The 22,087-nt window shown below is 44.2% G+C and overlaps 5 protein-coding genes across 7 annotated transcripts; 4 read left to right on the top strand and 1 right to left on the bottom strand.

Moving 5' to 3' along the window:
* The first annotated feature begins 766 nt into the window (after positions 1-766).
* Positions 767-5,035, top strand: naa30 (N-alpha-acetyltransferase 30, NatC catalytic subunit). The gene is made up of 4 exons (XM_049757404.2): positions 767-1,904; positions 2,568-2,691; positions 2,793-2,848; positions 2,923-5,035. Exons 1-4 carry the CDS (start codon positions 1,209-1,211, stop codon positions 3,058-3,060), a joined length of 1,014 nt encoding a protein of 337 aa, XP_049613361.1. The 5' UTR covers positions 767-1,208; the 3' UTR covers positions 3,061-5,035.
* LOC125990332 (armadillo-like helical domain-containing protein 4) lies at positions 5,008-9,186 on the bottom strand. The gene is made up of 8 exons (XM_049757390.2): positions 8,927-9,186; positions 7,904-8,397; positions 6,833-7,084; positions 6,477-6,593; positions 6,271-6,411; positions 6,132-6,163; positions 5,913-6,062; positions 5,008-5,798 (listed from the first exon to the last, which is right to left on the bottom strand). Exons 1-8 carry the CDS (start codon positions 8,938-8,940, stop codon positions 5,724-5,726), a joined length of 1,275 nt encoding a protein of 424 aa, XP_049613347.1. The 5' UTR covers positions 8,941-9,186; the 3' UTR covers positions 5,008-5,723.
* A 92-nt stretch (positions 9,187-9,278) lies between these two features.
* Positions 9,279-12,735, top strand: actr10 (actin related protein 10). Its single transcript, XM_049757391.1, has 13 exons — positions 9,279-9,485; positions 10,142-10,214; positions 10,329-10,411; positions 10,495-10,603; positions 10,689-10,796; positions 10,873-10,940; positions 11,024-11,103; positions 11,173-11,208; positions 11,285-11,364; positions 11,449-11,522; positions 11,703-11,784; positions 11,845-12,046; positions 12,108-12,735. The coding sequence occupies exons 1-13, from the start codon at positions 9,409-9,411 to the stop codon at positions 12,287-12,289; spliced, it is 1,254 nt and encodes a 417-aa protein (XP_049613348.1). The 5' UTR covers positions 9,279-9,408; the 3' UTR covers positions 12,290-12,735.
* Positions 12,736-13,468: 733 nt separating this feature from the next.
* LOC125990337 (CLOCK-interacting pacemaker) lies at positions 13,469-17,917 on the top strand. Of its 3 annotated transcripts, none has more exons than XM_049757403.2 (4): positions 13,469-13,838; positions 14,364-14,538; positions 14,617-14,789; positions 15,244-17,917. In XM_049757403.2, exons 2-4 carry the CDS (start codon positions 14,427-14,429, stop codon positions 16,048-16,050), a joined length of 1,092 nt encoding a protein of 363 aa, XP_049613360.1. In that variant the 5' UTR covers positions 13,469-13,838; positions 14,364-14,426; the 3' UTR covers positions 16,051-17,917. The 3 variants fall into 3 exon arrangements, with proteins under 3 accessions (XP_049613360.1, XP_049613359.1, XP_049613358.1); XM_049757402.2 differs by having other exon boundaries at positions 13,470-13,834; positions 15,241-17,917; XM_049757401.2 differs by having other exon boundaries at positions 13,470-13,838; positions 15,241-17,917.
* A 63-nt stretch (positions 17,918-17,980) lies between these two features.
* Positions 17,981-21,912, top strand: znf410 (zinc finger protein 410). Its single transcript, XM_049757387.2, has 12 exons — positions 17,981-18,120; positions 18,380-18,452; positions 18,526-18,577; positions 18,740-18,872; positions 19,156-19,347; positions 19,547-19,762; positions 19,830-20,022; positions 20,189-20,370; positions 20,868-20,957; positions 21,034-21,153; positions 21,227-21,346; positions 21,475-21,912. The coding sequence occupies exons 3-12, from the start codon at positions 18,545-18,547 to the stop codon at positions 21,570-21,572; spliced, it is 1,377 nt and encodes a 458-aa protein (XP_049613344.1). The 5' UTR covers positions 17,981-18,120; positions 18,380-18,452; positions 18,526-18,544; the 3' UTR covers positions 21,573-21,912.
* The last annotated feature ends 175 nt before the right edge of the window (positions 21,913-22,087 follow it).

The following is a 22,087-nucleotide window of genomic DNA, read 5'->3' as shown; positions in this document are numbered from 1 at the left end:
TGAACAATTAGCACCATATTTTGAAGAAAAAAAAAGTGCATTCAATTATATATTCTATTGAATGACTCAATCAAGATAATAGGCCTTCATTCGTTCCACAATGGAGAAAAGATGTATACAATTTTTTGTAGGCTATATGTTATTTGCTATGCCATATTTATCATTAACCCATATAAAGTATGATTAGTAATGAGGACCTTTAATGTGAATTTTATGTAAAAATATATTATGCTGATTGTGATCCATCAAGATAAAAGCCAAATTTTCCTTCCAAAATTTCATATTGCTATTTAGTCATATTGACATTATTTTCATAGTTGTTATAGAATAAATGTTATTGTTGACTTAGAAATAACTCTTTTAAAAACTTTTGGTTTGTAGCCAAGAAATAACCTAACACTGCGCATTTGGACGCTCCTTGTGTCACTTATTTTACGTCATTACTGGAAAAAAAACTAAAAAAATACAGAACGGCGACATCCTTTGGTGAAATTGTGCTATTGCTACAGGAGTGGAGCGATAAATCGTGATCTAGCGCCCTCTGCTGGACGTTAAGGAGGTCACAACGGTTGGTTCTCATTGGCCTTCAACCTCTCCAGGAAAGTGATTGATAAATATCATTTGAATCATATAACTTATTGGTGTGGTGTTGAATTTAGGATATGTGTGTGCTGGGATCGCTATAGCAAGTTTATCTTTTAATAGTTCAACTATACTGTAGACTTTTGACTTTGATCACATTGAACTACAGTTTTCGCAAATGGTTTAATAAATTTTTATTGTACATTTTACACAATACATTTTATTGTATTGTTGTATAATATTCTAAACACAAAGTAGAGCCAGTAGCTCCCAATTAGTTATTTACAAATATTTAATCAAATAAAACACGTCTTTACGATTTACCTCGCTTTATTCAGACAGGGTGCTGTCAAAGGCATTTCACGGCACTGTCGTAAAACGTAACCGTGCGGCAGTGTTGCAATGGCCTTTGCTGCGACAGCACTTTGCGGCAGCAGGGAGAGCTCGAGGAGAAAGCCAGCGAATAACGTCGCCGCTTCACGAGCCCTTTTCGCCTCGATAATCCGTGGATTTACGCCTTCTTCGGCGGAGTCACTCCCGCGGTGTTGTCGTATCTCCGCTTGGCGTCGTGAATGAACTTGTGTCCGACGTTTCCCAAGCGCGAATCGCCACCTTGATGCGGTGGGATGGCCACAGTGCCGCCTGGGCCTAGTAGCGCACTGCCCGCATCCCCGGCTGAAAGTCCACCTTTTCCCGGGGCTGGGTGCGAAGACGGAGGGCCGTGTCGACCCGGGGAGGACCCCGTGTCGGGGAAGCCGCTCGCCGAAGCCAAGCAACTGGGCAAGAAGAAGCAGAAAAACATGCTAACTCGAGCTAGCCCGCCGGCGTTGCATCTCAAAATGCCAACCGTGGAGCAGCAGCTGCTCAACGGCTTGTCCGGTAGTCCCGTGGAGGAACCGGGGGGACACCTTGACAATACGAGACCACCCGCGGACGACTGTGACAGCAGCGGCGATGACGGGACCCCGAACGACATGGATCACTGCCAACACGAAGGCCCCCGCTCCAAAAACGGCTGTCACTCGCCGCTAGTTAACAATAGTATGAACGGGATGCCGGCCCGGACGAGAATTCAGGCGGCGCCGCTCGCTTCCGGGAGCTCTGGGGACACGGAGCAACCCCAGCCGCCCTCTGACGAGCTTGCCCGGCTCGAGTTGGGCGCCTCGCCGCTGGAGGACACCCACGACATTTGTTATGTACGTTACGAGTCCGAGCTTCAGATGCCGTGGATCATGAGACTGATCACCAAGGACTTGTCTGAGCCTTACTCCATTTACACGTACAGGTACTTCATCCACAACTGGCCGCAGCTCTGCTTCCTGGTGAGTGTCAACCCCCTCCCCTCTAACCTCCACCACACCTCATACCTAAGTTCCATGACATTCTTTAAAACCAGCTGCACGTATTGGAAAATGTCAAGTAGTTCACAAGTGACATTTACGTTTTGTATATTGTAAATGCATAAGCTGTAGTGCACGTCAGTTGCATAGTATGCTTTTAAAGCGGCTGCACTAATGTCAAGTACACTGGATGTCTAATGACCTTAGTTTCCATGAAATTCCAAAGTAGTTCCTGCTTTTAGTTAACCTTTCCTTAAGGTGGTTCCTGAGTGTGTTTAATTTTGTCCTTTATTCACTTGCGGTGCTAAAAATTAAAAGCTTGTGATTTATTTTTTTGCAATATGATTGTCATTGCTGAACATTAATCTTCTGAAGCACATTCTTAAATTATCTTCTTATCATCTTTCGGATGCTTGTCTGACCTCAAAATCCCCAGAGTGGATCGTGAGTGTCATATTTTGAGTAAAGAGTAGAATAATAGTTCTATGGTTATCATTACTAATCATGTTGTGATTCTTGTTTCCATAACATGCTATAGGACCGCACACCAACTATGCAGATGTAGAAAAGATCAAACAACAAATCAGAAGTCATTTGACAGCAGGAGGGGCATCTGAGGTTTACAGTGTGATTACGATTTGACAGGCCATGGTGGAGCAGGAGTGCGTCGGCGCCATCGTGTGTAAACTGGACATGCACAAGAAGATGTTCCGGCGCGGGTACATCGCTATGCTGGCTGTCGACTCCAAACACAGAAGGAAAAGCATCGGTGAGGAAAACAAATTGCTGTTTAGTTTGCTTTCTGATACATAAGAAGAGTCCTCAGTTCTGTCCCTAATCCAAGTCTTTAAACCCTTTTTATGTTATCAGGTACTAATCTGGTGAAGAAGGCCATCTACGCCATGGTGGAGGGCGACTGTGACGAGGTAATAACGCCCTTGAAAAATCAACCATATTTATTATTGCAAAAAAAAAATTCTCTCACTGGTTTCCATCGCAGGTTGTCCTCGAGACAGAGATCACCAACAAGTCGGCGTTGAAGCTGTACGAAAACTTAGGCTTTGTGCGGGACAAGCGGCTCTTCAGATATTATTTGAATGGCGTGGACGCACTCAGGCTCAAACTGTGGCTACGCTGAGTTTGAGGATGGAAGGGGCGGGGGGACTGGACAAGCGATCAAGCCTGCCTGCCTCATTTCACTTTTGACACACAGACACACACATACATGCAACAGTATGCACATTTAAATGCATAGACACATACACAGACACATGCACACACTATTCTTGCCCTCCAGGTGTTTTCCATGAAGGCCCCTTCTTTCTCCCGACATGAAAAAAAGATGGAGGAGTGCGGGGAATTGGAGGCCAGGGTCTCCGAATGACCTTGATGACGTTTTTCGACCTTCAAACTTTGGGAGTGGATGCATGGACGGAAGAAAAACAAGTAAGCGTGGGGTCTTAAAGACCCAACCCCCCCAAACTTAATGGTGGAGTTTATTTTTGTGTTTCTTTTTTAAAAATTTTGGGAGAGGTCATGACGCATACATACATGCGTGTGTGATTGACTGCCCACTTTGGTGTGTGTGAGTTTATCAGTTCCCTGTTTGTCCACCTGGTGGTGCTGTTTCTGCCACACACACCTCAAAGGACTGAAGCCTGTGTCAAGACGTGTTATTTTATTGTGTGTGTGTCACGGATCACTCCACGAGCATCAAACATCAACCTCCCCTTTTTTTTTTTTTTCAAGCTCCAAAAGCTTTCAAAATCCAGTGAGCCCAAATTAGGAAAACCCCACCCGCCGCCTCCCCCACTTCCAAAAATCAGTTTTGCAAATTCCAGCTAGCAGAGGGTTCCCCTTCAAACTTGTTCGCAGTGTTCCGCATCACGCTGCTGCCGTCTTTCTGTTTTAAGTTCATCTCAATGCGAAAAACAAAAACTGAAAACCACAAGACTCTTTGTTAGATGGTTGTTTTCTTCAAAAGAACAAATGTCAGATGCACTTGTTTGGAAGTTGTATGTACGTGTGTCCTATTTTGACTTACTGTGGATTTATTTCGTTCTTGTTCAAACAACCCCGTACACACACAAAAACTATTTTTTTTTAATGTTCCGCTCGATGGAAGGAAAACGCAATTTACTTTCTGTAGACAACTAAAAAAAAAAAAAAAAATTGGAACTCGCAACTTAGGGCTGCATTGAAAGAAAAGAAAACAATAATATTGAATTTGTAAAATTAGCTCCAGTAAAAGAAACACTGCAATATTATAATAAAAAATCCCATATTGATTTTTTTTCTGACAATGGTGCAACTTTGGAAACCCATGACTTGCAATCTTGTCACAGTTTTGAGAACTATATGAATGCCATTTTTCTTAATTCCCCCCTCCTCGTCAATTTGGGGCACTTGCAATTCATCTAAATATGCAAATACACTCCTGCTGACCTACTTTTATCACGCCGATATGCTGCCAAAAGTCACGTCAGAAGAACGAGGGCAACAAAAAAAAATCGTAGTGCCACTTTTTGCTGAACTGATCCTTTTTTCGAGCCCTTTTTTTTCAGACTGGCTGTTTACTTATGCGCTTCTAGAGGTGTTGCTATGGCGACGGGACTAATTGAACCGTCTTCCGTACGCCGATCTGGACAAATAAAGCTTGAATCAGCCGTGCGACTATTCCCTGACATGTCATAATACTGTGAATCGAACAGTGCCGTCTTGTTTTTTTTTTTTTTTTATAAAAGGCATTACAGCCTGAGTGCATCTGACTAAAGGGCTTTGTCGTCTTTATCATTTAGAAAAAAAAAAAATATAAGCCACTAAATTCTTTAATTTTTTTTTGTCTTCACCGGCACTATCTATGGCCCACACAAAGCATCCTCCGCCATCCATGCTGTGTTGAAAAAGGCGAAAATCTATATATTTGCTGTTGTTTCTCTGCATGTCGGACTTGTTTCACCCCCCCCTCTTCTTCTTCCTCGGCATCACCGCCCCCCACCCCTTTTGATTTGGATCTGAAAAATGTCTGCGAGCCTTTATTTAATGTGGAGAAGAGAGCGAAAACAAACAAAAAAGAACACAGAAATAAATTATTTGATTTTTTTAATGCTGTACATCTGACTGGTCTAAGTTATTTTTCAACTTGAGTTGCACACTGTTTTTTTTTTTTAAATTCTTTTATTTTGAGAAAACACAAAAGACAAAACGTCTTTTAATAACCCAAAACAGTATTATTGCATTAACACCTGTGTTTCAACATTGAACATATAAAAAAATACAACAATCAAATAAGACCATAAAGTTAGCTCAAGAAGTGAATCTCATTAGATTCAATTGTCTCAAGATGTCTCCCGAATTAAGTCACTGAATTGACTTTTTTTTAAATCACAAATGCTGACCTTTACTGAAAAAACCAACAATAACACCAGACAACTGCTTATTCATTGCTTTGTGTTTTAAGTTACATTTGAAACATTTAGTCCATACGCAGATGCAAACAATGAATGAAAAGCTGTGAATGAGAAATTGTTAGCTACCACGCTAGCCCTGTTAGCAAAGTAAATGTGACATGTAACAAATTTCTATTGACACTAACATGTACAAGCACTATACTGTATTTGTGTTGTGTACCTTTTCAATTATTCCCTTGAGTTTTTTTTTTTTGTGAAATAGGTGTCACATGACCACACAGCCATTTTGAAACATGGAATTAAGTTCCCACGTGAGATTGTCCAGGAGCTGTCTGAGGCGGTATATAGATGCTGCTGTCATGGCAACATTGATTGCGTCAGTCTTTTTGGATCAGAACTCATCCTCAGAACTGTCGGCCAACAGCATGGCTTGATCTTGCCGGCCGATGCACGTCTCGCCTGGTTGCTACGCGTAACAGAATTCATAGGACATGACTAAACTGGAGGTTTTTGCATAATCCTGTTAAACAAGCAACCACTATTATAACATCTTGGGCGGAGCTAATATTTGTATACTGACCTCCGCAGGCCGGACCTTCCTCCGCTGGCGTTTAAAGCTGTTCCGCCGACTCCGCTGAATCCTCCTCATGCTGTAGAGGGCGCCAACGAGCAGAAGGGCCCCCGCCATGCCAATGGCCACCGGGGCCAACATGCCGGAAACGTAGCCTGCCTGTAGCGTGGGCGGAGACAAAATAGGTTGCAAAAACAGATGGTAACGGACGAGGCCAGTTAGTCTCACCTTTTCTTGGATCAGTGCCACCCAGCTACGCACTGCAAACAAGAGTCAACTTTAATCATGTGTTTCAAGATCAACAATTCCACTTTCATTTTACATTTCCCCAAAAATAAATCATGAAAGTGTCGTTTTTGTTACATACTCAGGCCTTGATTGCGTTGCACCCAAACAGGAGGTGGGGGGATGAGGCTGTACGTAGGCTGAGTCCGGGACGTCTCAGTCGGGTCCTCTTGGCTCTCCTCGTCCTCCAGCGATTCTTCAGAATTCTCCTCGTCCGGATCGTCTGAAACGCAAGCAAGTTGAGTCACTTTGAAATGCTGTTGAAAATTTGCTGTGTTTGCCATTCACCCTCAGAGTCCGTCTCCTCTAAACCCGATTGGGGAAAGGGCACAGGTGGATTGGTTGCCGCGGTAACCGGGGTGGAATCTTGCGCATTGTTGGTGAGTTCTGACGTCGGCACAGTGCCTAAACATAAGAAGCGGGGGAGTGTGGATGAAAATTCGGGATGCTTAATACACAGACGTGGTTTATTAGCATACAAAGTGCTGTACATAAAGTAAAAATCAGATATAAAAACAAAGACAGTAATTCAAAACCATCACAAATCCATACTGGAAAATAAACAGGAAGTCAGACATTTTGCTTTGAAGCAGCCATTTTGGAAGCTTTTTTTTTTCTATATTTTGACCTGACCTAAAACTGACCTGATTGGCTGCTGACATTCAGAAGCTGGACCTCAGCCGTCATCAGGGGCATTGTGCGTAGAGGCTTGTCTGTCTCCGTGGTGACCGCTCGCTCCGAGTCTTCCTCTGGCAGCGGCGTGACTGCGGTTGCCATGACGACAGCTGGAAGCTGAGCCACGGATTCCTCCATAGGCTCAAAGATGAGCGGCAGGGACTCGGACGACATGGTGCCCTCTGTGGTGTCGTCCTGGGAAGGCGGCGCCGCCGTGTTTGCTATTAGAAACAATGTCCAAAAATATTTTGTAATAATATTAGAGGCATGTAGTGTCTATTTAGTATTGTTTCTTCTTCTAGCGCTATATATATACAATGCATTATTATTATCAATATTGTAAGTGACTCATACTGTAATACAAAACTTAATTCTCGTAAGACTACAACTTTAATCTAGTTGTGTAATTTTTTGGGGTACATTTTGGCCCTAATATATTTTGGGGTATAATCAAGTGGCTGTAACCCCAAAATATGGCAACCAAGAACAAGCCTAGGAGCACACACAAAAAAAGGTGTGTGACATGTCGAGTAATGTCCTTTGATGGCGTCTGCTTTACTCCCTGCCTTCCCTGTCGTTCCACTTTGAACAGCGGCGGGGACCCGCGGCGCTCTAATTAACTTCTATTCCTGTCTGGAGTTTGTCCCCCCCACCACATCGCGATATGCAGGCAGGGAGTGTTAAACAGCCTCGTCTGTAAAGAGGTCACAAAGTACAAAAACATTGTTATTGTAATTAAGTTATTTTTTGTCTTTAGGTTTCTGTACTTGTGAATTCATTTTTCTAACCACTTTTTGCTTATACTCCCTAATAGGACTGAACGATTTTGAAAGTGAGGGAGGTGTGTCTAATGGAAGACAGAAAATCTCAAAATGCAATTCCATTAAAGCATTTTCAGGCTGTAAAATACAATATTTGCAGTGTGATCAAGAGAACACACTGACCTCAACCCAGAGCAATTATAAAAGCCTTCGCAAAATGCTCCAGACATACAAAAAAAAAAAAAAATGTCAGCCATTGTATAACAAAGGTAAACTAACCTCCGCTGGGTCTGGGAGCCTCTGTCCACAGGCCCTCCATGCCGTCTTCTTTGGGCATGGTGTCCTCACTCATGTCGGGTAAGAAGGGTTCCGGTGGTGTGGGTAGTATAGGACCTTCACGTTCCCACATGGATGACATGGTGGTCCGTGTGGGAACAGAGACTGGTGTGAGGAGGGGACTGGATGGATTTGGAACTGTAGTGGAGGACCACCTTGTGTCTTCATGCAGTCTAATGGCTGTTGTGTCTCTCTGTGTCCTTTCTAGGACAGCTTTGTGGATGTTCTCTCTGTCAAGCGTCCTCCAGAACTTCAGCGCTTTGGGCTTGGATTCTGCATCAAGACTTTGCCCGTTTGGCATCACCATCCTCAAAGATCTCCATCTGACTGAACCTGCAGCTTCCTTCCGGAGATCCTGGACTGCATTTCCACACACGCACAGGCAAACTCCGGCCAGGAGGAGGTGATGAAGTGGGTCAGTCGGCAACATCTTCTGTCTGCGCATGAAAAAGCACACAGTCATGAATCTAGACCTGAAAAAAAACCACACATTCCCGATCCAGTCTATCAGGGATTCCCAATCTGTGGTACGAGAACCACTGGTGGTTCGCTAGCTCCCTCTTGTGGTAAGCAAAACACTACAACAACACTTAAAACAGCCGCATAAAAACATCACATTCTCCCCTTTTGCAATGTTACATAAACGTAAAATGTCGTAGAAATACAACAAAACACGTGCAAGAGACTTTTTTTTTAAATTGCAACAAACCCCACGTATGCTGTGTCATGGTTATCAAATCCGAGCTGAGTCACTGTAATCATTGCCAAATACAAATGCTCAAAACATGTCAACAATAAAAAAAAGCCCCTTTTCTCTAGCTGACGGCTCCGCGTATGCAGAGTAAACAACTCCACACTGCGTGCGTTATGGAACCACTCCAATCGCATTACACACGTCAAATATAAATCCATGCATGTTTTAGGGTATCCGGTGCATTAAAATGACCAAAATGCGAGTGCATTTACCTTGCAGAGTGCATGATGGAGCGAAGATGATGGGTTCGTGTGCGATAGCGAGAGAGCGAGAGAGCGCGAGAGAGAGAGGAGGTGCAGTGTTGTTCCTATTCCAGCTTCTCCTCAAGTGCGCTCCATCACTGAGTGACGCCGTAAATTAGCCCCTAAATGATGAAAACTGTGATTAATTCTCCCAAATGCCGATTTGTGCTAAAAAAACAAAAAACGACAACTATCTGTTAACAGTGTTGTATAATAATTGTATTAGTACGTATTCATTTTAACATTATGTATTTGCGCTCAAGTTCTCCTCCAGCCCTTTAGGTGGCGGTACTCTATCAATAAGGTGGTTTGCCAGCTTCCAATAGCTAAATAGATAAAGTGCGAAGAAGTAAAAGGAAAAAAGAAAAAGAAAAACATCGGTCCTTAGAATGATGCGTAAATAGAGCAGCGACGCCAATTGAAGCAACTGTATTGATATTGAATAAGTTAAAATGCCGTTATTTGATGGTCTAGGCAGTGGAGCAGAAAAGACCGCCATCGTCATCGACCTGGGAGCGGCATACACAAAGTGAGTATTTAATCGTTAGCATTTGGCTAGCTAACTGCCAACGCCATAGGTTTTTACCTGCTATGTTGAACACATCATTATCTTTAGGACTGTATAAAGCAGTCACGACAATGAATATTTAGTCATTAATAACCTGTTAGTGGCGCTAATCAGATAAGATGCCGTGATTTCATTTTGATAATTCTTAATGTACGTGTTTTGTTCGATTATGTATTTTATTTATAGCCGGTCGTTGCAGTTTTATGCCAGTGAATTTATTTTTTAAATGTCGGTGCAAAATGATTTTAAGACCTGACGCAGATGTTTCAAATCGGATTACTTAAAATTGATCTAGTCCCATCAAGACCATTTTCTTATTTGAATATCTCTTAAGAGTTTTATGTAAGCACTCAGTTATCTAACTGCTGTCTAATCCAAAAAGTTAACTTTTATTATTACCACCACTGTCTTATTGCAAATATTTTAGTCACTATTAGTTGGTTAAGCAATGTTGACTTAAATCAAGGATGTCAACCCTCACTTGAGGCAAATCACATGAAGCAGATTACAAATAAAGACATCTTTGTCCCACAACTTTAGCTGGCTGCTTGTTTGTTGTGCATCATTATGCCAGTGACTTCATTTTGTGTTCTTTTCCTTTTTTTTTTCACTTCCAGATGTGGCTTTGCAGGGGAAACGGGGCCCAGGTTCATCATTCCGAGCGAGATCCGCAAGCTGGGACAGCAGCAGGTTAGACACAGATTTGCTTCCATTTATCCCTCTTGTATAGTGTTTGATGGTTGGATAAAGGATTATCTTCACACTCATCTGAGTGAATAGTATGTCACATTGTTTTCATTTCAGGCAACCAAAGTGGTTCAGTACAACATCAACACAGAAGAGCTCTATGTCATCCTAAAAGAGTTTATCCACACACTGTACTTCAGGTAATGTACCATGTGCTTTTTTTTTTTTTTTTTTAAGAAAACGAGTTGAACTCAATTTCTTTGTAAATGTTTCGTATCATCAGACATCTACTGGTGAACCCTCGCGACAGAAGGGTGGTCATTATCGAGTCCATCCTCTGCCCGTCTCACTTCAGGGAGACGCTCACCAAGGTTTTCTTCAAACAGTTTGAGGTACAACTTGATTGAAAATAGTTGGTGCGGCACACCGTATAAATTGCCTTTACTCAACCTTTAATGTTTTTATGTTTTTTGCCAGGTCCCATCCGTGCTCTTTGCACCAAGTCACCTCATGGCCACCATGACATTAGGCATCAACTCTGCCCTGGTGATGGACTGCGGCTACACTGAGACCCTTGTGGTGCCTGTATCCTATCATACCAGAGATAGAGTTTAGTTTTAAACACATAATTCCAGTGTTTGGGACTTAACGCCACCATCAGGTGTATGAGTGCACTCTGATCCTGCCCGCGTGGGAGGCTTTGCCTTTGGGTGGAAAAGCCATCCACACGTACGTAGCTTTTATCAACTCCATCATAGACATAAACATTTAGAATATAGTTAACGTTGCGGCATGTGTGCGTTTATTTTTAGAGAATTAGATGGACTTCTTGTGGAGCAGTGCACCGTGGATACGGACACCACCACCGGGCAAAGTGTGCCCTCCATCATTGGTATTAAGTTTTAGTAGACCATTTCACAACGGGATCCAGCATTTATCCCACTGTCCTTCCCCCTTCTAGGCACCATTCCGGAAGAAACCGTGGAAGACATTAAAGGTGGGTCACATCAAACATCTCTAATTCCCTGCCTCGCAAATGCAGTTTTCTTATCCAGCAGTATTGTTTCACGCAGTCAGGACGTGTTTTGTCAGCGACCTGCAGAGAGGCCTCAAGCTCCAGGCTGCCAAGTTCAACATGGAAGGTTCGGCTGAGGTGAGGATGATGTGAGAACACGTCAACGACACGTCTGATTAACTGTGCCCTCAGTTTATCTTTTTCTTATCTGGGTGTTTGTAGCGTCCGGATCCGCCTCCAGATGTCGACTATCCACTGGATGGCGAGAAAATCCTGCATATTAAAGGATCCATCAGGTGAAAACATATCGACACGTGCGCTAACTTTGCCACCTGGGGCAGCTCACTCCATTTAGTTTCCGTCAGTCTGTGGTGTAGCTAAATATACAATGGTAATCTTTACACAGAGGTGAAGCTGTGTCAACATGCTAAGTTTTTCTAACCTGGGGAACTTCACTCCATCCACTTTGTTTGCAGGGACTCACTGATGGAGATTATGTTTGAGCAGGACAATGAGGAGAAGAGCGTAGCTTCACTCATACTTGACGCCCTGGTTAAGGTATGCTGAGAAATTTGCAGAATTGCATCTGAGCTTCAACAACCTCTTGCATTTTTTTAGTGCCCAATCGACACACGCAAAGTGCTGTCGGAGAACCTGGTGGTGATCGGCGGCACGGCCATGCTGCCGGGCTTCCAGCACCGGCTGCTAGCTGAGATTCGCCTGCTGGTGGAAAAGCCCAAGTACCGTGACGTGCTGGCCAGCAAGAATTTCCGCATGCACATGCCGCCTGCCAAGCCCAACTGCACCGCCTGGCTCGGAGGTGGGAAATCTGGACTTTAAAAAGAAGAAAGCTCATTTTAATTTCGGGTCATTTCCACTAGGTGCCATCTTTGGTGCGCTACAGGACATTCTGGGCAGCAGGTCAGTGTCCCGTGATTACTACAACCAGACGGGCCGCATCCCAGACTGGTGCTACCTGAGCACGCCGCTACCCGAGTCGCTGTACGAAGCCGGCAAGACGCCGCCTCCGCTCATGAAGCGAGCCTTCTCCACAGAGAAGTAGAACACGTGCTACGTTGCTAAAACATTATCATCCTGTGTAGAACAGCAGCCTCACAATGCTCTTGTGTTAGTGTGCACGTCCGCTTCATATTTGAGTTCCTGCAAAATGACAGTGTTCAAACAAGCATGAGGTTGAAAGAAGGTTATGTTTATTTATTACTGGCACATGGGCTGTCTATCAATGTGGTGAGATAAAGGCCCTCCTGCACATACATGCATTTCTGTTGTCAGCCATTCCAGCTAATTTCCAGGGCTAAAATTCCAGGGGTGGGCAAAATATGGCCTGTGGACCATATTGTCTTAAAGTTGGCTATTCTATTATCCCTTGAATCACAAATGGTTGCCCACCCCTTGAACTAACCCAGTATTGAATTGAGCCTATTATGGTAGGAAAATGTTGGTGCCACCAAATCAAACCCCAATAAATCAGCGCTTTCAACCTTTCAAGTCAAGTTGTATTTCTGTTTGTATAAGTGCAATATTTTGGGAGCCTTGAAACACAGCAAAAATACCAACAGACCAAAGGACAGCGGTGCCTTCATTCATTTTATGATGATGACAGCAGAGTGTTAAGAAAAATTGTCACTGCAAAAAAGTTAGGTGATATAGCAAAATATATACAAATGTAAATGTATACATCGAAATATTATCATGGACAAATTATATTAAAATGCTGGTTTTAACAGGTAGTATACTAAGGGCGTACACTACTATCTAAAATAATGCCAGGTTGATACTGCACGTTGCACAGAATTTATTTGATTTTATTGTGGCTTTTACCCACATTGTATGTTAATTATTGACTTTCACTTTTGTGTTACTGCTGCAATTTGAGCATGTGAGGACTTTTTGTTCCCAACCAGCAAGCAGACTAGTGTTTTACGACGCCAACCACTCCAGAGAATACGAGCTCAGGTTAGTTTCGGGACAAGCAGGGCTATTATATAATATGCGACATTATTACAGTCTAGGCTACGTCAGTGGATTCCCCGATGGTACATGAGATACGCCTGTGTTGCGCGTGTACGTGCAGTGCCGTACACTTTCCAAACACGATGTACTCTGCCTGTCTCACATTGGGCAGCAGTCACGTTTTTCAGCTGCTGGCCGCGCTAACCAATCAGGAGCTCGGAATGCGACAGTGTGGGCGCGGCCGGTGGTGACGTCGGAAGCCCCACCCTTTTTTCCCAAATTTGGCAAAGCGTCTGGGACTTGTCTCCTGCTGTGCGACGTTCTCAACATCTTGTAGCGACAAAATTACGACAACGCCAGCATATTTTGATGGTTTATTCTTGTTGAGGGATAATTAGTGATAGTTGACGCGAGTCTGTCGGCGGTTGGTGCCACCGTGCTTCGCATGTGACTGACAGGCGGGAGGAGGGCCCGCCCTGTCTCGTGTGGTGTACCGTGGAAAGTCGAGCGCTGCCCACCCGCCTCCATCCACAGACAGAAAAGCATCCGCCCGACGACCAGACTGCCTCACCCGGACAGACTTTCCACCCATCTCCGACTTGTGTCCTATCTTTCACCCTCGTCACAACGAAGCGTAAGTAAGTTGTTTTATTTTGATATATTTTCGGGTGTTTGTCTTTTCAAATCGAGGCGGAAGGCTAAACCTGAGCTATGGGCGCGTCGTCGAATTAGCACATAGCTAACGAAAGTGCTGATGTTTTGCTTCGAGTTGTGTGCGCCTCGAAGCGTTTTGGAAACTTGTACTAACTTACGCTGCCTTTAAAATACGGTTTCTAATGCGATAAACATTCCTAATATAGCATTTAGGAAATAAGAAACAAAATTAGCAGAACCTCTGCGTTTACAATGCAAAATTGCCTGAGAGTCTTCTTCATCTTGAATTGAGCAGCTAGTTAGCAACTGATCAACATTTAACTTCCACAACTACCAGAAGTGATCTGGACCGTTCCTTGCATCACCTTTAGAGGTTGACCACCTTTCCATTTGATATCACGCTCACTAAAATTCCTTTACCCACAAGTACTGTCCCGCCTTTGGAATATGAGGTCTTGAGCTTGAAAGGTGATTAAATGTACTTGATCTTGTCTATTATTGATTTCCAGATTTGATATGCTGATGTAGTTGCTGGTAGGCCATCTTGCCCATAGCAACAGGAAAGCAAGAAGATGAGCACCAAGCGAAAGGCGGAAAGCGACTCCCGGGTCGCTAACAGGCCACACATCATGAAGTCTCACAGAAACTCCCGGGCAGAGTCGGAAAGGGACTCCGGATTCTCAGGTTCCGTCTTCTTCTTTTATCAGCCTTCACGTGTGTTTTGAATGAACATCCAATTGATTATGCCTCATGCCTATTCAGATGCAAGTTCAGAGCATGCTAGCACCATGGACAACACCGACTCCGAGGACTCGCCGCGGCCTTTTGTGCGGCCGAGCGCCCAGAGTTCTACTTCGGGGCAGCTGGCTGTGGTTGGGGGGTCCTATTCCAACATGTCCCCCATGATCATCATGAAAAATGTGCTCCTTAAACAGGTATACCTAAACACATTCCACATCAGTAGCGTAATACAGTCATACCTTGACTTAAGAGTTCAATTTGTTCCGTGACTCAAAATGCTGACCACTCACATGATTGACTCCCTTTCAACCTGTGACTGAAAAGATGAATTGGCTCAGTTGAAAGCCACCAAGTGAGGTCAAGGAAAGAATTTACCTTCTGCTGCTTGGTGTGTCTTACTCCTGACTCCAAAATGTGAATAGGAATTTGTATGTACACAGTTCACATTACACGGCTCCAACAAGTGTGGAGGCGACTGTCGTTTTGATATATGCTTGTAAATTTTTTGTGTTCATAACTTGGCTTGGGATGTCCACACTGGCTTAAAATAAAGATTGTGGACAAAAAATGTCCAAATATTAGTTGGGCTACATGGTGGTGTGTTCTTGATGGAACCATAACATAAATTATCGACTGTTATCTCAGCAGCCTGGAGACAACCCCCCACCCATAAAGCCCTGGAGCTTCAGTCCCGCCGTGGAGGTGGTTCAGCCGGTGGTCCAGCAGCCTCAGGTGGTCTTCTTGCAGCCCGTCGTTTCCCGCCAAGCTTCCAAGGAAGCCTCTCGACACAGGCGTCCCAAGAAGTATCTCCCTATTCTCAAGTCCTACCCCAAGATTGCGCCACATCCTGGCGACAGTTCCTCCTCAGGGAGGGGAACCGCCTCTTCCTCCAGCTCTTCGTCGTCTTCCTTATCTTCTTCCTCGCCGCCAGGGTCTCAGCGGGATCACGGCCCAAAAGAGAAGCCGCAGAAGAGCCAGAGGCAGGCCTCAGTTCTTTCCGGGACCCCCGACAACACGCAACCTCCGCAAACCCGACTCTCTCAAATGGCCAGCGAGGCACCTATGTCGGTCGTCAGCCAATCAGACTCGTCGCCGTCTTTCTCCTCCTGCCCTCCCAGCTGCGCTAACAGCCCGACGCCCACAGATGAAGCCTCGCCGGCCGAACAAAAGTGTGATGACGACGACGACGACACGAGGCGGAAGCGCTTCTGCAACACATACAACATCCTGAGCAAATCGGGCCTCCTGGACATCACACTGCGCACCAAGGAGCTCCTGCGTCAGAACCGCCGCACGCAGACGGATTTGGACCGTCTCAAGGAGCACACTGATCTCTTCCTGCAAGCACTGCGTAGCGGCGACACCAGCATCTGTGTCAAGCTGCACACCAGCCTTCAGGAGGAGGCCAAGGAGGACTGGAAGCGGGCGTCACTCACCAGCTTAAAGAACGATTAGCCCCCCCCCGACTGGGAAGGTACCAGGGCTTATTCGGGAGGGGCGGCGGGGTTTGACAGACAGATGAAGCGAGAGTAATGTGGCCCACTTTAGACACCTACCCAAAGCCTCGCTTGCACAGTTTGGCCTACATTTTTGGCTGCCACCTGCCCCCAGGCCTCGAATGACACACTGAGCCGCTCGCACTTGAGACATTTTTGTTGGCCCAACAATCACCGCACTCTTGTTGCAGTCACACTTCCTTTATTCACACAAATACCATACTGACATTTGCTGTATGTCCTCCAAGCAAAAGATTTTACGCAACCAATTTTAACAGACATTCTAGCCAGTCATTTTGTAGCTGGTGGTTAAAACCGAGCCCTGCTGGCAATAATGAAAATGTTCGAGTCATTGATGCCCCTCAACAAAGATTTATTCTGTACTGCAATTGGTTATCGATGCCTTAAAGTAGCGGCAAAGGACTACTTTTGCCTTAATGAAGTTCCTCAACTCACACTAAGATGGCATCAGTTGGCACCAGAGCAATTCCGTCTTATGGCTTAAGGACAAGAATACACTGATTATGCAAGCGATTTCAAACCCTGAATCTTCTTGCTCTGAGGCACAATTGCTAACCACTATTGTGTCGTGCAAAGTCCTGGTTGCTTGTGTGCCTACGTGATTAATGCCACTTTCCGTCGCCTCTGAATTCCCAAGAGATCCGAAGTAACTCGGTAAAAAAGGACATATGGCGGTTTTTAGGAGACATGCTGACTTTTGGGTGGCTGAGGGCTTGAGTGTCTTTTTATTTTTTGGGGGGGGGATCATGCGCTACGTAAGGGACGTTGGTAACAGCCACCTGTTGATTCTGCCTTCCTGTTAGAGCATCTGGTGCTTCCTGAAGCAGCATCTTTAACATAGAGGATTTTTTTTTTTTTTTTCCTTTCGTCAAAATGTTCCAAGTGGGGGGCAAGGGCCTTTATGATTGTGATGCATTTGAGCACTTTGCATCATCCTGAGCAGACTAAAACAAGGCAGCTAATCATCAGGCACCCACTATTGCTTTTAAATATTTGTTCCCTCTGTATTAAGCACCAAAAACTACTTGAACTGGTTCATGAAAATGAGGGATTATGTACTGTATATTTTCCAGTGTGACTGAGGATGTCTACTGTGAAATGTTTGGGTTCGACCAATGTAAAGTTGCTCTTTATCTCATTAGTGGCGGTTCAGATGTGTAGTACGCAAGTCTCCTTAATGGGTGTTAGTCCGCATTAAGCCGCTTGTGATTGTGCTTTGTAGGCCTGTCTGTCCGTCCTGTTTTACTTTTTGCATTTGTCATCTCTTGCCAATCTAAAAACAACCTGTTACTCTTTGCTTTGTGATTCTGACAATCTACACAAAACTGAAAGGGGGTGGTTTTAAAACCGCCAGTTGTGCATTATCTGGTCCTTTTCTTAGACAGCTAAAACGTTTGTGATTTAAATCCAAAATCATCCGTGTTTCACGTTCCCAACGGGAAATATTCCCAATTTCTGTAGTCCTCGATTAAAGCAGACTGTTATCTTTGTGTTTAGTCAAAACATTTGGTTTACTTGGAAACATAAATTATCAATAAATTTAAATGGTTTGTGCAGAAGAGTAGCTTTGTTAATGTGCAATGGAGAGAGCAACCTTCATACATATTTTTAATGCTTAAATGTTAGGGGGAATGTGTGTAAGTTAATGTCTGATTTTGTAACATTACAAAAGACAAGCATTTTCTTCTGGGATTGACACGAGTAGAATACGGTTGAATGTTTTTTAAATTGTATGTGTGTCTCATTTTTGTATTTTTCATCTCGTTTGCTGTTATGTAATAAATATTTTAGGGCTAAAAAGAAAATCGTGTCTCGTCTGTCCTTGGCCACAAGATGGTAGTGTTGATCGAACACCGAAGTAAGCGACCTTTTGTATTTTGGTTCATCTGAGACACCGTAGAATGACGCCGCTAGCATACCAATTAGCTTTATTAGCCTAGCACTCTTGTTCTGACGTAAGAAAACAGCCTTCTCGGCACCGCCTAAACCCAACGACGCACATTATAAGGTAAAACGCTTGACTTTTGTCGTGTTGTTTTAGTAATGTGTGAATAGTTTGCGTTAAAGTTTTTGACAGCTGGCCGGTCGGTAGCTTCCTCTATGTGGCTAGTTGGTCGCGGCTAACACCACCTGCCACCCAACACGCATATTATAATTCACTTGAGGAGATTTGTCAGCTTCGTCGTTCTTATTTTGTTGCATGTGTAACAAACAACTATTTAAATATGTCGCATGTTATCTGACATTGGTTGTTTTTACTACCACAGCTGCGGCCATGATTTCTACTCTAAGATGACCATAAACTTATGACCGACACAACCTCAATTCTAGCGTCTTACGGTTAGTACATCCATTTTATGCTCATTTATGGACAAAATGTCGCTTCTAATCCACGCAGCTGTTTGCTTTACAGGTGACACCCAGGGAGACTGATGCTTTCCGATGAACTCGATTCCAAACCAGAGGTGACCACATAATGACCTATGACATAGGTTTTACCCTTCACTTAAAAATAATTGTATCTTGAGTTGTTTTTTCAAACACTTTGCTTAGCCAAATAAAAAAAAAGATCACATTTGTGTAATAGGTCCCTTTATTGTTATAGTGATGTTGTATCCTCTTAACAGCTGCTGGTGCAGTTTGTCCAGAATGCGTCCATCCCACTGGTCCAGGGTCTGGAGGACCCAGAGTCCAAACATGCCTGCCTGCCACTGCTGACCCCGGTTGGCAGTTCGTTGTGTGGGCACCTGCAGCTCACTGGTCAGGTCACATTATGCTATTTTGCACAAATATATAAGTAATATTTTTAAATAATGTTAATATTACGCAGTTTTAAGTGTTTTGAAAAATACCTAAATATTTATAATACATATTATAGTCTAATATGCTGTATATTGTGACAGTAAGTCTGTTTTTTTCCCACCCCAAAATATAAATATATTTTCTTGGATTTTAATTTTTGCCTGATAAACACAAATCTGTTTTTGTTTTTAAATACAAGCAACAATATAAATCCATAAGTTCTTTTTTCTTTGCTGTTCAGATGGAGCGCTGAGCCCCCCACCCGAGAGGAGTTCGTCGCTGTCAGAGCTTTCGGGCGTGTCGGAACGGAGCTCACTGGGGGTGCACCAAGCACACGTCACACACTCGCGGGCGTCGCCCAGCCCGCCGCCCATCCTCCATGACCTGCAGCAGTCAGACGGCACCTCCTATGTCCTTCTCAACCTGGCAAAAAGTATGCAATACCACATATTCTCTTTATTCTGCATTTTTTAATCATATTTTATTTAAAAATATTCTTATTATAGTTGATAGTTTATGAACCAAAATGCAAAATTATATTTGAATGTAAAACAGGGTCAGAGAAGTACTATTTTCTAAATTATTGGCTGAGTAGTTTTCACAGAAACATAAAATTGTGTGTATCGGTGCAGGCATCACAGCCTCCTCTGAGTCCCTCATCTTCGCCACGGACGGAGCAGTTGACGATGAAGACGTTTCGTCGGGAGACTACGGCCTGGACGGCATCGCCCCCTGGTATCTGCGGGTGCAGGAGCTAGCCCACGACAGCCTGATCGCAGCCACGCGGGCCCAGCTGGCACGGGATGCCAAGGCCAGTCAGGATGCCAGAGCAGCTATCGCCACCAATGGTAACACTTTTGGTTATTTTTGAGTGGATGATGCACCCGCTGACTGACGGGCTTTTCTGTTGCCTAGGCGACCACACGCACGAGTCACCGTTGGGTGGTGATGAAGTCACCGTGCCGCTGCCGGCACCGCTGCCGGCACCGCCGCCGCCCCGGGGCGGGCGCCCCCTCGCCAGCAGGCAGATTCTCCGCTGTTCATTTGAGGGCTGCTGCAGGACCTTCACCTGGCCCGCTCACCTTAAGTATCACCTCAAAACGCACAGGTGACAGAGTGACTGGCATGGCTTTCATTTGAAAACAATTTTCAAAAAGAAGAAAAGAGAATAATTCAGCTATATATTGATCCTTTGGTTTATATTACACTTTCTGCAAGTCCTCAAAATGGAATCGCTCTCTCTCTCTCATGTTTGTTCTTTGTGTTGTTGTCAGGAACGATCGCATGTTCCGCTGCGTGGCGGAGGGCTGTGGTAAGAGCTTCTACGTGCTGCAGCGTCTCCAGGTTCACATGAGGACGCACAGTGGTGACAAGCCTTTTGTATGCAAGGAAAACAACTGCGGAAAGAAGTTCACCACGGCCGGAAATCTCAAGAACCACAAACGCGTGCATACCGGTAAGCAAAAACACAGAAAAAAAAAACATCCGCCTAGATTTGACCAGTCAGCAGCTTTGGTGCTGTAACTACTCGTATTTTATTCAGTGTGACCTTCAGGTTATTTAACAGTAGTGTTCCGGTTCACTTTATCCTACCAGAAATTGTACATTATGACACACGTATGTTTGATCACCATGGTGTGGGGGTAAAGTGGACTGGTAACTATGGCATGACTATTATATTGCCACCTGGTGGCCAAGGCGGGCACACCAGCAGGAACAGCACAATAAAATCAGTTGCACATTTAATCATAATGCACACTTTTTTACACGTTAACCATTCGTTTCAATGAGGAAAAACGATTTCAGATAAGTCTTCCGAGTTACCGGAGTGGTCACAGAACCAATTAAATTCTTACCTCAAGGCATCACTCGTAGCTGTTGTCGTTTTCACACTTCCTGTAATATTAACATATGTGTGGGTGTGTGTTCATGTGTGTGCCTGCTTATGTTTAGGGGAGAAGCCTTTTGTGTGTGAAGCAGATGGTTGTGGGCGCTCCTTTGCCGAGTATTCCAGTCTGAGAAAACACATGCTTGTACATTCTGGTCAGTGAATGAGTGGCATCCACGCATCACCCCCCCCCATCCTGCAGTTTTTGCCTGTATTGTGTGTGTGACTTAGGCGAGAAGCCTCACCTATGTGGGATCTGCGGAAAGACGTTCTCACAGTCTGGAAGCAGGAATGTCCATATAAAGAGACGTCACGGGGAAGAAGGCCTCGCCACTGAAAGCAGGGAAACAGGTCTGCACGCACGCACAAAGACAGACAGACGAACAGTCAGCCATAGACAGTCACTTTTCATTTTGTGTGCCAGGAGAAGCCCTGACACGCAGCAGCCTCCTGGAAGCCGATGGTGAGAGCGATGCCAGTATGGTCGCCATGGCTACTGACGTGGATGCTGTCAACCTCCATCACGCCATGCTCAGGTCACCAGGTAGGCAGGTTAATGATTTGATTTGAAAAGTTGGCTCTTTCAGGAAATTGACACATTAAAACTTTCTGCAAGTGTATCAGCTTAAGTCAAAGGACGTCCTTGACTTATTGTTCCATTTGTTCCTTCAGGTCCGGCAGACTCTGTGAGTGTTCTCGCTTCTCAACATCAACTGGTCACCATGACGACAGAGGGCACCACCTACAGGGATGTGGTGGCGCTGCTGTAGAAACAAGTTGCAATACAACATCTTTGGACTCTGGCAAATATTCAATAACAAGGATTATGTTTATATCTATATATATTTTTTGGGGTTTTGTTGGGAAAAAAGTGTCAGATGTCAACATTTGTTTATGTTCCAAAGATGCGAGACAGGTTTTTGGAAAATAACATGTTTGGGTTGCCTCTGCAAACTTGTCAATAATAAATGCAAAGAGTGGGGAACTTTTTAACAAGCTACGCCTCGTGGTGTATGTAGGTTGAAAGTGCCACAATTAAATAAATATATCATGACATATTTTATTAAAATGTATTGTTTGATTAAATATGTAATTAAATAAATAAACCAATGGGTCAATGTCATTACTTAAAAAAATCATTTGTTCATTCAATATGAATAGACTGGTTTGGGAATGGAAGAGCCTCAAACTAAAAAAAAAAGAAAATGTCCCTGAAAACTTTAGCGCCCTCCTGTGGTCACACAAGCAACATAAGAATGCCCTTCTATTTAATACAATCTGTAAA

Source organism: Syngnathus scovelli, chromosome 20 (assembly GCF_024217435.2).
Source record: "Syngnathus scovelli strain Florida chromosome 20, RoL_Ssco_1.2, whole genome shotgun sequence".
NCBI classification, from domain to species: Eukaryota; Metazoa; Chordata; class Actinopteri; order Syngnathiformes; family Syngnathidae; genus Syngnathus; species Syngnathus scovelli.
The sequence above is the reverse complement of the archived record's forward strand: the minus strand, read 5'-3'. Positions and strand labels throughout refer to the sequence as shown.